A 13,780-nucleotide genomic window follows, 5' to 3' on the forward strand; every position below is an offset into this window, starting at 1 on the left:
AAATCTTCCAGTTTTCTGACATATGTTTGAAACTACATTGACTCTTGAGTGTCAGTTGAGGGTGATGGTTAAGGGTTCTGGAACCAGAATGTTTGGTTCAAATCCAGCCCACACTTCTTGCCTGTGTGACTTGGTCTGAGACTCCGGCAACACTGGGAACAGTGACTGGCAGAGAGCAGATATCAGTACGTTGTGAGCCATTATGTATCTTGATGTACCTTGATAGGATGTAGGAGGCTTTTGGAGCTAAGCAAGCACCTTGGCAATGTAAAATTATTTGTTTTCTGGGTCATAGTAAAAACTAAAAAAGTTTAGCAACTGGAAAGAGACAAGCCTGTCCTTTTTGTGCTCCCCCAGATTGAATTGCAACCCTGGGAGTGAGAGACAGGTGAAAGTTTTAGTGTGAAAGGGTGAAGGTGTCAGATCCTATAGTTCTACGTTACCTTGCTAATTGAATGGCAGTGAGATTCTCCTCAGGTTTGCTTTGTAGCTTGTAATGAAATCCTTGAATAGGAGGCTAAATCAATTTGAAATTTTGTAATAGAACAATCTCATCAGAGAATCCTACTGTTACATAATTATATTTGTGTTTCACAGGTTGGCTTAATAATTCTCTCCAGTGCTTTGCTGTATGGAGAGAGTGCAACTGGCCCAACCTGAACTCTTTTGGTCCATGCCTACTCTCAGAGTGTGAGACAAAAGTTATTTTTTTTGTATATATAATATACAAATATATAATACTGGGTACAAGAAATAAGAGAGGAAGGACAGGTGTAGGAGGGGTCCCTAACCAGATGGGGATCTGCCAAAGACCTGAGCAAGGCTTCTGCCAATTCAGGACCTCGGCAGAGAGGGAACAAACAATAAGTAATGTGGATTTCCTCCTCACATGCGGCTTTTTTTTCTCTTTTATCTTGTAACTGGGGCCCAGAGAACTTAGGAAGCTTGCCCAGGTCATGTACTTAATAAATGGTGGAGACAGGATCTGTCTCTCTGCAAAGTCTGTGCTCTTTCTTCTCAATCATTTTTCCTTAACCCTTTCTGCCCTTGTTCAAAGAATTTCAAGTCAGGGATAATGAAAACTGGTTCTTTCATAGCCTTTTCTTCTGAGGAAGCCTTGAAGATGGGGTTTATATCAGTTAAAGAGCTTTGCTACTTTGAAGTCCTTCTGTATCTCTCAGTTTAGGAACATGCAGCTGGTGATTTAGCCTGGCTCTTCCAAGCTAATGTAGCAAGACTACATTATATGACAGGCTAAGATGCTATGAAGGCCTGACATAAGCAAATAAAAAGAGGTAACATTATGAGCACTTATATTCTAAGTTTTATGTCAGGTATCCTTTGAGAAGCTCTATAAAGTAGATAAAGAAACTGAGGTTTGGTGAATTGCTCAGAATCACCCAGCTAGAAAGTGTCAGAACCAGAATTGATCCTTGCCAACTGACCTCAGAGTGCACACCATGAAACACTGTGCTATGATCTGAATGAGTAGGGAAGGGGGAGGGATGAAGTAGAGGCCGTGGAGTGCTCTCCATGCAAATTAAAAGTAGTTAAACCTTTGAATATGGGAAATGACGTGGGTAGTGAGTTACAATAGATGTTTTCAGTATTTAATGCTGTTGGTTCATGTTGAAATTTGACCACAGGCTAAGTTAGTATTATTATTTCTGTTTTACAGATGAGAAATCAAGACACAGAGAGGCTTAGTAACTTGCCCAAGATCCCACCCCTGGTAAAGTGGGGGAGCTGGGCTTTTCACTCAGGTACTCTAGGGCTGGAGTCTGTGCTGTTGACTTTGGCACTATACGTGCCTCTTAGGTTGAGTCTTTTATTTCTACACTCCCCCTGCCTTCACTTCCCTTATGTACCTGATCTTCCTGTAGGTGTCTGAATTATAGCACTTGCCCAACACCTTTACATCTTGGTTTCCAACCCTTTTCTTTGCTACCTGTGCTTCATCTTCCATTAAGCCACAATGTAGGCTAGAAACCTTACTGGATTTCATCCCAGGAAGAACAGACAGAAGTAATTCCTTCCTTCTCTGAGCTCATGCAACCTTTTATCTAGATCTCCCTTACTGCTTGTATTGCTTAGCTAACTAACAATAGCTCTTGGTTCTCCTCTATTTCCCTAAGCTCCCGAAGATTGTCTCTTTCTTCCCCCTTAAGCTTTCCTGCCCATAGAATTGAATTCATAATTTACATGTTGAATGAGTTAACAGAAAACAACCCTATTCACAAACATAGCAACTAACTTGTATATTGGTAAACGGAGTACAGCCTCTGCTTTGCTTCCTTTGATTCTTGCTTGTCCTTTGATCTTCGGCCATAATACCTGGGTAGGGACCCAGTGGCCCACCTATTTTGTTGTGTCTGGTTCCACTGTGGTGTAATGAGTACCCTTATCCCTTCCATGTCCTCAGGCAGAATTTCTCCCCCAGATCCTGGAATGATTATGGGGGCAAGTTTAAGACCCATACCACTGCCCTAGAGTCCTTCAGCTGGCCAAGAATTGGTCAATTCTCAACCTGTGGGGCTCAAAAAACTTGGCCTGCTTCTTTGTGCTACTGGAATTTTCCAGCTACTTCTAAGGAGATTTCAGGAAACTTTGTTAACTCAGGAATGTTTTGGGGGGTGGATCTGAATCCCACTTCACAAACTCAAGGATGCAAGAAATAAAACTTCATCTGTATTTCGAGTCTACATTTTTAAGGTAGAACTTCATTCCCATAAACTCCCCCTAATTGCTCTTTACTTTTAGGTTTTGGAGGGTCTTGTATAATGTTGAGGCATAACGAGTAGGGGAGGCCATCTGGGTACTCATCCTTGGCTTACATCTTTGTTCCATGCAGTCTTTGGTGTTTGAGTCCCATACATTGCCCTGGAATATCCTTTGTTCTAATTTATAAGAGCAGTTTAGGTTCATTAGTGCTCTCCCTCTATTCCCATTGGACCCTTGAGAGCATATAAGGGGCCATGGCTAATGGAAAGGTGGTCTCGGGTCCATCTGCAAGACACTCATGCAGCCCTTGCCACTTTTATGCCTTTATTGGACTATGGAATCATTCAGCTGCTCTTGCGCTAGTGGAGGCCTGAGGAACTCTCTGAGGTCATTTGAGGCTCCATCTTCTTAGACATACCTTGCAGCCACTCTTCCCCAGGGTCTTGCCTCCTTCCAAGGTTCTGTCTGGGCATGGGGCATATATCTACTGCTTTCAGATTCCACAGACATATCTGGGAGTTGCTGTGTCTCAGGGGTCTCTTTTGATTGGATTTCAGATATCAATCCATACATTCCTCACTTCATCTCCAACACTTTCTCCTCCCCTCTCCCACTACTTAGTTTGGAGAATCATTTTCTATTCCAGGAGACTTCTTATTCATCATGTGATCTTCTAAATCAGTGTCTATTTTTTAATTCTCCCAAGGATATAGGCTTTGAAAATCAAAAGTATGAAGTCACTCCTGCTTCTTTGCTATTTGTTCTCATACCCCTTCCCTGAAGTAACAACAACAGAAAGACTGGGATAGTGAGAAGAGCTAAGGGAGAGGCACCTGGGTGGCTCAGTCATTAAGCAGCTGCCTTTGGCTCAGGTCATGATCCCAGGATCCTGAAATCGAGCCCCCATCGGGTTCCCTGCTCAGCCAGGAGCCTACCTGTCCCTCTCCCGCTCCCCCTGTTTGTGTTCTCTCTCTTGCTGTCTCTCTCTCTCTGTCAAATAAATAAATAAAATCTTTAAAAAAAAAAAAAAAGAGCTAAGGGAAACAGTAGATATTGGAGGAAAAGGTTAGATAATATTTACAATTTTATCATGCCACATGATATCACCCAGACATGCGAATGTCATCCCATACTGAATAGGACTACCCTACCCCAGCACTGTAGGCGCTTAGACAGTGATCACTATTATTAACAATAGTAAGAGTGTTTGGTGACAGATTACTGTTTGAGTATCTCTGTTTTCAAATTTTGAAATAATCTTGGTATTTTCTGGAGGATAACTATTTTTCATTCTCTCATTTATCAATGCAATTCCAAACATTAGCACGACTTTTAGCACCTGTTTGACCCTACCTGACCCCCCATCTGCTCATCTGTTTTTCCCATATAAACTGTCCCTTCTTGAATCAACACTTCTTTTTTTTTTTTAATATTTTATTTATTTACTTGACAGAGAGAGAGACAGCGAGAAAGGGAACACAAGCGAGGGGAGTGGGAGAGGGAGAAGCAGGCTTCCCGCTGAGCAGGGAGTCCGATGTGGGGCTTGATCACAGGACCCTGGGATCATGACCTGAGCTGAAGGCAGACACTTAACGACTGAGCCACCCAGGCGCCCCTTGAATCAACACTTCTGCCCCCACCTCACCCTGGCAGTATTGTGAACAAGGCAGATATTTGTTCAGAAATTCTGTTAGTGCAAATGATCATAAACTGACATGGCAGAAGTATTTTGGGAAAGATATGGACAAATTGAGTCAAGTCTGCATGCACTCAGAGCATGCAGTGCATAAAGGAAACCCGAGGTGGACTCTGTAAAATGAACAATCTTCTCTAATCTGTCTTGTAAAGACAATTCACCTGTTTTACAGCTTTCCTATAGTTGAAGAAACTCATATATACTTTGTCGTAAGTATTCAGTAATCTTCATTTAACTTAAAAAAAAAAAAAAAGTCCAGAAAGTAACACAGCCAAGCCTGTGATTTTCTTCATATTCATTATTTCATGCTTATCAAGCTACTTGTTCTGTGAGAAATGGGATGGATCCTGTGTGTTCTCTGTTAATTGATAATGATATTGAGAAGGGTTTATGTGTGAACTCTAGAAATCTTAGTGAATGCAGTGATTTTTAGCTATGTCCTGGCAGAAATCAATATTCCCCAGTAAGCTGACATTTTACCACAAAACTCAAAGGATGATTGCCTTTTCCCAATTTGACAAAACCTTAAATTAATGGTTCAAATTCTGTGTGTGTGTGAATTTATTTCATATCACACATATTTATTTCATAGCAAGCACATTATCAGTTGTTTAACTTTTTCAGTAAATTTGGGCAATTGATAAAGAAATTGAATTATTTTACTAATATTTATTTGTTCTGCTGCTTATATTACAAACAAATAAATATTAATGAAATTACTGGAATAGCTCTTCATGGTTAGATTAATTGCCTGTCGTTCTCATTTTTCATAAACACTGGCCAAAGGTTTGTGGGGTTTTTTCTTTTTTTTTTTTTTAAGATTTGATTTATTTGACAGAGAGAGCACAAGCAGAGGGAGAGAGAGGGAGAAGCAGGCTCCCTGCTGAGCAAGGAGCCCGATGTGGGACTTGATCCCAGGACCCTGGCATCATGACCTGGGTGGAAGGTAGCTGCTTAATCAACTGAGCCACCCAGGCGTCCCACTGGCCAATGGTTTTATAATGCAGTGATTTCCAACTCTTTTCATGGCTGGGCATATGTATACAACAATAATATTTTACATGGGACACTGGGGTGAGGGGCTCTCAGGAGCTTGGCTCCCCAGGGGTAAGGGGATCAGTATTATGGCACACCAGTGTGCCTCAGGCACATGCCGGGAAGCCGTATTATGCTGTATCACAGACTTTTTATAGTCCTGATTTCTGCTACTAGTAACATTGTTTCCTTGACCTTATGATGGCATTAAATATTTCACTAATCATCAGTGTTCTGTTTCATATTTTCCAGAAGGGCACTGCTACTCTCCAGCTGTCCCTCCACCCTAGGTTTGAGAGTCACTAGGAGATACAGTATCTAAATTCATGCACCTGTGCCAGGAAAGTTTCCAGTCACTCTTTGACACTTGTGAGCCTCTCCGTTGGACTAGCCACTGGCTGCCTGATGGCTTCCAGTTCTCTGGCTTTGAAACATGTCCATTAAGTCTTACAGGGAGGTCAGTTTTATAAGTGTACTCAACAGGAAGACCTTGGATAAGATGTGGAAAGAGGGGAATACACTCTATAGGATCTTTGCTGGGTGGATGACTTGGGTCTCTTCTCTCTTTGCTCCTTCTCCAACCAGATAACTTCCTGCAAAGACTTAATGTGGAGCTCAATGCCCTCAGGTTCCAAGGGGACAGGATGGCAGACTGTTTATTCCTTGCACATTTCTGAAAAGCTCCTGGTAATGTCTGAGGTGTTCTGCTTCTCAGTGCTAGGACCAGAGTTACCTCTGCTCCTGGCCTCTCACACATCATTTCTTGCTTCACTCTCAAAATAACAGACACACTTAAGTAAACAAGCTGTAAAACACTTTAAAAATAATTACAGTAAATATGAAACTTTCTTATCTTTTATTTGCATTTAAATAAAGTATTCTTCCTCTAGTCTTAGTCTCTTACTGGAACTGTGATGTGCTGAGTGAGGGGAGAATAAAGGACTAAATCCTAAAATTCACAAGTTCCAGAATTACCACTTATCCAGCTAAATGTTTATGTTTGCTTAATTTCTAAGCCTTCTTGATAAAATGGGACTGATGATACCTGTCCAATGCCCCTCTCAGAGCTGATCCAAAAAATACGATCTCATGTATGAAAATACTTTGCAAATACTAAAGGCAAAAAGTAAATATAATTTGTTATTGGATTAAAAGTGGCCAGTGAGTCCTGAAGAGTATTGGCAATTGCTTGTAATAATTCAAACACCAGGAGTTGGTGAGAAAAAGCTGACTCGTGTTCTCCCTCTGTGCTCCCTCCCTTGCCCTGCAGAGCAACCTGATACACAACCTGGGCCTGAGCCATCATCTGCTCGCACTGAATTTTATCATCGTTATTTTTGGCAAGAAAAGCGCGTGGTCATCGGCCCAGGTGAAGGTGACCGACACTGACTTTGACGGTGTGGATGTCAGAGTGTTTGAGGGCTCCCCAAAGCCAGAAGAGCCTTTGAGACGCAGCGTTGTTTACATCCACGGAGGCGGCTGGGCTTTGGCCAGTGCAAGTACGTCCTAGTCACCTTTGGGTCTTTTGGGGCTGTGGTTTGCCCTGAGCGAGATGTGTGATTGAGTTTGACTTCCTTATTGGGTGAGGAGAGGAGGACCATTTGACTTGGTTCCCTTGAACAGTCTCAGTTACTCCTATTATCCCAGCAGAATTATTAATAGTGTCCCCTTTTCACACTCGAAAGGGTCCTGTCTTGGATGATTAATTATATGATTACCCTACATAAAGGTTTTGCCTACCTGTTTATTTCTTGTTAATGCAGGCAGACTCTTTTGAAAATATTTCCTGTGACCTATATCCTAGGCTAACTTATGTGAAGTGCTGACCATAGCTTTCAGCACCAAAACAAGCCAAAGTTTCACTGGGCCAGAATATGAGGAAATTCTCTTTTGCCGACTTGTGTTTTGAAAACATTTTTCTATGAAGTAGGACCAGTATTTATGAACATACATGATAACTCATCCACATTTCATCTGCTTATGAAACCAAAGATGAAAATATAAAAGGTATACCACCATTAAAAGGAAACAATGTTGCAAAATTCAAGAATATTCTCTTTGGTGCTTGGTAACTTTCATGAGTTATGAAAGGCAGGCAGCCAAGTGCAACAGCCTAGCAGAAAGCATACCAAGGAGGAAGTAAGGGCCTTTTCTCTGCCTGTAATTATCATGGAGCTACTTTCTCGTGTTCAGCCCAAAGCTACTGGCATCCCCTATGGCTCTTTTTTTTTTTTTTTAAGTTTTATTTATTTAAGTAAACTGTCCGCTCCACGGGAGCTCGAACTCATGTCCCCGAGATCGAGTCACATGCTCTTCCAACTGAGCCAGCCAGGTGCCCTGGCATCCCCTAGGTTTAAAGGTAATGACAACTTGTTCTAGTTTGTTTGTGGGTTTTGTTTGTTTTAATATAGGCTCCACACCCAACGTGGAGCCTGATACAGGGCTTGAACTCACGACCCTGAGATCAAGACCTAAGCTGAAATCAAGAGTCCGATGCTCAACTGAGCCACCCAGGCACCCCTTGTTTGTGTTTTTAAATAGCATTTTTTCAAATGTGACAAAGGCCAAAAAAGTGTAACTTTTTCTAGTAATCACATTTCATATTCATTATTTATTCTTTTATTCATGGATTTGTTCATGTTTTCAACAGATGTTTATGGAGTACATAGGTTTAGCCAGGACTGCGGGGTTTCCTGGGGTTCGGGACTTCAGTATTCGAACAGTTATGTACAAACCTATACCTGTGGCCATCCCAATATGTGCTAGGGGGTGAGGATACAGAAGTGAGTAACAGAAATGATTGCATCTATAGTATTGGACACTTGCCAAATGAGACATTCCTCTGGAGGCCAGGAAGTGTAAGTACCAGGAATGGCATGGATTACAAATCCAGATGGCCTTGTCCACATGATTTTGATCACTCCTGCCAGAGGAAGAGCTCAGGCTGGAGACGCTATGCAGATGGTTATGTAGTTATTAAAATTGTTTCTGTCACTGCAAACCTTTGGATCCTCCTTCTAAGAAATGCTAAGATTTCCTAAAATTCTAGTTTTTATGTGTTGGCTTTAACAGAATTTGCTGTTCTTCAAATTGGAAGAATGCAATTGAATTGCAGCAAATGAAGGTATTAAAACAAAAATTTCCTCCAAGGAGGAAACTGTTTATTTGCTGTGATTTTTGGAAAGGCGTACGTTTGAAGAGCTACAAAATCAGAATTAATTTGGTGCATTTCATATAGTCTATTATGAAATACATGTCCAGTTAGTTAAAAACACATTCAAGGGTAATCTAATGTGAATTTCCTGTTATTTTATACTAATTACATTTTATCAGAAACCAGATTTAATTTTTACATCTGTATATGTAACCCTATAAATAAGACATGTTCACATTTGCTTTTTATTAGTTTTATTATTAATATCTTAAGTCCAAGTCTAAAAGTAATCCACAATGAGCAGAATTTAAGAATTGACAGTATTAAGTAACTTGTTTAATACTGATTGTTCCTTTGTCTCTTTTAGAAATCCGGTATTATGATGAACTGTGTACAGCAATGGCTGAAGAACTGAATGCTGTCATTGTCTCCATTGAGTAAGTAATTAATACTAGTCATAGAGGGCACCTGAGTGGCTTTGAGTCACTTAGTGGGTTAAGTGCGCTGGGCATGGAGCCTGCTTAAGATCTCTCTCTCTCTCCCTCTGCCTACCCCCGCACCCCCCCCCCCCCCCGCCGCCTCCCTGCGCATACTCCTTCTTGAAAAGAAAAATACGGGACACCTGGGTGGCTGAGTTGGTTAAGTGTCTGCCTTCAGCTCAGGTCATGATCCCAGAGTCCTGGGATGGAGTCCTGAGTCAGGCTCCCTGCTCAGTGGGGAGTCTGCTTCTCGCTCTGCCCCTCCCCCTGCTCATGCGCTCTCGCTCTCTCTCTCTCAAATAAATAAATAAAATCTTAAAAAAAAAAAAGAAAAATACTAGTCATAGAAAAAATAGTTTTTAGGAAGAAATCTTAGATAGCCATCTACTTACTTTATTTTACAAGCAGGAAAATACAGTGCAAAATACACAAAATACACAAAAGATGAAGGGGTTTGCCCAAGGTCACACAAAATGATTTCTGATACAATTAGCAATTTCTTGAACTAGCTTTATAGCACCTTGAATTGCCTTTTTATTTTAGTTTTGCAAACTTCTGGAAAAGGAATTAACTGAAACTAAGAAAAATACGCAATCGGTTATCTACAGCAAATGATTTTGCTTACTGCCTTCTAAAATTTAAAAACCAATCCAGAGTTGGAAAAGTCATCCCCTGGAGTTCCATTCTGTAACTCAGACCTTGTAAATAGAATGTGTTCAACAAATCTCGGTCAATGCAGTTATTGTCGTCATCATTACTCATCGTATTAAGAAGAATATGAGTAAGAATTATAACAATTGTGGTGATGGCAATAATACAAAACCCTGCTGCCTCTTCTGTAGCAGGTGTTTTATGGGTGCTATTACATACATTGTCTCTCCTCCTTCAGATCCTTGTTCAAATATCATCCTTCCGGCAAGACCTTCCTTGATCCTGCTATTTAAAATTGCAACCCACTTTTCCTCTGTTTCATTTTTCTCCAAAACTGTCATCAACCTCTGAGAGATCATGTTTGACGTATTAGGTATTTATTGTACTGGGTTGAAATAGACGAAGTAAGTTCTGCAGAGACAGAAAATTTTGGGATTTTGGCCTGTTTTGTTCATTGTTAATCACTGGCGCCTGGAAACATCCCTGGCAGATAGTGAGCATTCAACCAATGTTTATGGAACGAATGAATAGGAGTCTTTCTTTTTGTTCTTTTTTTGTTGTTGTTGTTGTTGTTTAAGATTTTATTTATTTCTTTGACAGAGAGAGAGACAGCTAGAGAGGGAACACAAGCAGGGGGAGTGGGAGAGGGAGAAGCAGGCTTCCCGCTGAGCAGGGAGCCCGATGCGGGGCTCGATCCCAGGACCCTGGGATCACGACCTGAGCCGAAGGCAGACGCTTAACGACTGAGCCACCCAGGAGCCCCTATTGTGTTTTTAAATATTTTATTTATTTATTTATTTGATAGAGAGAGAGACAGTGAGAGAGGGAACACAAGCAGGGGGAGTGGGAGAGGGAGAAGCAGGCTTCCCACTGAGCAGGGAGCCCGATGCGGGGCTCAAGCCCAAGACCCCGGGATCATGACCTGAGCCCAAGGCAGACACTTAACAACTGAGCCATCCAGGCGCCCTGAATAGGAGTCTTTCTTAATTCTCATATAAATCATTCAAGATAAATATTTTTATATTTTTCTCTTAGATGAGGAAATGAGGTCACAGAGCTAGCCAGTTATATAAATAGAGTGAGGCTTAAGCCCACATCCTGAGGCTCCTATACTCTTTGGCCCAGTGTCCAGCCAGTATTGAAGGACGCTGATAATGCCAAGGGACAGGGCTATGATCACATTGACCACCTTCCACACTCCGAGCTTATCCAGAGCTCCTCTTCCCTCTGCCTCTCTCTGCCCGCTGTTCTTCTGTTCATGGCTCATCCCCTCTGTGTGCCTGCCTCAGATCTGAGACCTAAGAGAATCCTTTCATCTGCAGTCTCTCAGAAGGGCTGGTTTCCCAAGTCATTTGGGCAGCGATGACCCTTGAACATGAGACTTAGAGTCACACAGAGCAGTGCGGCGCCTGCCTCTTGAGCAGATTTGCCTCCTAGAGAGCTCTGGACAGCTCCTGGCTGGCTCTGGCCTCTCCACAGGCCCCCCAGATCACCGAAGGGCCCGTGGTGCAGTTTTGAAATATACTTTCCAAGAGAACCTTCTAGTGAAGGCTTGCATCTAGCCAGGGCAGCTGGCCGGGGGAAAGCAGGGTCTGCTGAAGTAGCTGGGCTCCCTTATGGATCAAGGCCCTATAGCTCAGAGCTGTGGAACCAGCCTTCCAGCAGTTTCCTGTGTAGCTCTGGCTCCTCACAGGCCTGAGGATGGGGAGGGAGACTGCACCTGCTTTACTTGGCACCATGAGGATTCTCCACACAGGACCTTACCATCCCATGGAAACAATGGGCAACATGTCTAAATTCTTCCTCAATGCCCGTCTCCACCTGTGAGCATCTGTCTCTAGTAAAATAGGTTTTCTCTTAAAGTCTAGGCTTATTACATAACATATAAGGATGGATGGGATGTTTTAAGATGTTTTAAGAAGATCTCTTTTAAATATGGAAGGGACTGCTTTCATCTTAACTTTCCATTCTGCCCCATGTCGGTGGTACAGTGTCCACAAGTTTATCACTGGGAGGCACCACAGCAGTAGGCAAGGACCATTACCCATGACCATCTGACTTCAGGCAAATCATTTAATGTCATGTGCAAACTGGGCTGAGGAATCCTTCCTGTGTGTCTAGAATGTGAGCTACTGGGAAGAGAAATCCTGTCTTCCTTCCTCTGGTTCCCATCACTGAGGTGAAGACTTAGAACATATATGCTAAGTAAACATACTTTGAGTTAGGTTGACTGCAGAGAACTGTCATGAGAATTGGTTTGGACAACTGAGCTAAAAGGGCTTTAGATACTCTAAAGCACTATACAAGTCTGGAGGATTAGTGCTGTAGTCCATAGAACGGAATGGTCCAACTTACAAATTTATTTATCAGCACCTGTTTGGAGCTCACAGCTCTCTTTGCAGAAATCAAGAGTGAAAGTGGTTAGAATCTAGGCTAGCCAGCCCACAAAGAGCCACATAACCATGCATAGCCAACATCACGTGATCATGGTTCTCTTGGAAAGTATATTCAGAGGTCTACCTTGGGAACATTATTTCTTCTCAGTGCTCATCTCATTCCCCTTTCTTTTATTCCAGAAATATTTATTGAACTTCTGTTATGTGCCAGTTACTATGTTGCACTCTGCTAACATCACAGTGTAAGACAGACATAATTCCTGCCCTCATGGAGTTTACAGTCTAGGTGAGAAAATAAACAGTGAACAAGTAATGTTACATTGTGATAAGTGATGTGAAGTAGAAGGCTAAGTAGTAAGGAGGCATCAAATAGGTAAGATCTTACCTAGTTTGAAGGGTCAGAAAATTCATCCCTTAAAGAAAGCAATGTTTGCATTGAGCTCCTAAAAATGAGCAGAATCTAGTTCGACAAAATGAGCTGGTCATGAGAGTCCAAAGTGGTGTAATGAGAGGGCTTGGAGGAAGGGAAGGAAGCAGAGAGCCCTAAGGGAACAAAACAAGAGAGAAGACAGATGGAGAGGTTTCTGGTGATGACTAAGGAAAATAAGAAAGAAAAGCAGATGATCTTGAGAGCCTTAGGAGGATGATAGACCCTTGGTTCTCCTGGAATTCTACCTTCTAGCAGGGAGCTGTCTGGGGGCAACTTCTCCTTATCCGTGAGGCCCACAGGAGTTAGATGGTGGTGGCATGGCTTAGTTCCTGTGTGGTGTGGCCCTGGGGAGGGTTATAACCTGAGGAAGCTGGTAGGCAAGGGCTGGGGTCAGCCCCAGTAATGGAATCGCTCCCACGAAGCCAGTACTGGGAGCTGGCACATCTCCATTCGTGTTGCTGGTGTTGGCTCACACACAATTCTGGGGACCCAGCAACTAAGGTAGATAAAGGTCTCAAGTTATAAAACTAGGCCATGCCTCTGCTCAGTTGCTTCTATAATACCATGCTGCTTTTACATATTAATTGCACAAGTATTTGTTAAATAAATGCAAAAGTTCATCTTATACTACCCAAGATACATGGATGTATCCTCATTTATATAATCTAAGAAGGTCCTATTTTTATATTCATAAACCTATTTTCATAAATTTTACTGCAGGTTAGCTAAACATTGCACCTTTTTACCTGTAGCTTATATAAGACATAGTACTGGAACCATAAGACATAAGAGAAAAGAAAGATTTAATTTCTTTTTTTTTTTTAAGATAGAATGCAGGATAATAGCAAAGTAGGCATGTTGGATATTATTAAATTCTATTTAATAAATCTACTTAATTCTATAATTAAATTCTACAAGGCATTTAGGTGGCTTTTTGGGTATGGGAAACTGTTTTAAGTTGTGTTTTGCTTTTAATTAAATCTTTACTACACTCAAACTCTCTATGTAGATGGAGACCTAGTCCCATTCCACCAAATGTCAGGTGGCCTTGTGCACAGAGCCCTTAAAACTTTACAGAGCTATAAAGAATGTTGCTAAAGTAGACAGAAAAGAAGTTGGAGCACCTATCTAAGTTTGCTGCTAACAGAGTTATAAGCAATGGGATTTTTATGCTTCTGTTGTTTTTAATCCGTAAAATTAGATGAGTGCAAGCTGACA

At 41.8% G+C, this 13,780-nt stretch overlaps 1 protein-coding gene across 2 annotated transcripts in view; it reads left to right on the plus strand.

Moving 5' to 3' along the window:
• The window catches only part of NCEH1 (neutral cholesterol ester hydrolase 1), a 45,231-nt gene that overhangs the window by 19,337 nt on the left and 12,114 nt on the right, over positions 1-13,780 (plus strand). For both annotated transcript variants that reach the window (XM_045903372.2, XM_045903373.2), the window contains exons 2-3: positions 6,723-6,951; positions 8,974-9,043. In XM_045903372.2, the coding sequence (XP_045759328.1) occupies positions 6,723-6,951; positions 8,974-9,043 (299 nt within the window). The remainder of the gene's footprint in view (positions 1-6,722; positions 6,952-8,973; positions 9,044-13,780) is intronic.

Source organism: Mirounga angustirostris, unplaced genomic scaffold (genome assembly GCF_029215605.1).
Source record: "Mirounga angustirostris isolate CCGP_5_RB_7025 unplaced genomic scaffold, mMirAng1.0.hap1 SCAF_1, whole genome shotgun sequence".
Taxonomy (NCBI): domain Eukaryota; kingdom Metazoa; phylum Chordata; class Mammalia; order Carnivora; family Phocidae; genus Mirounga; species Mirounga angustirostris.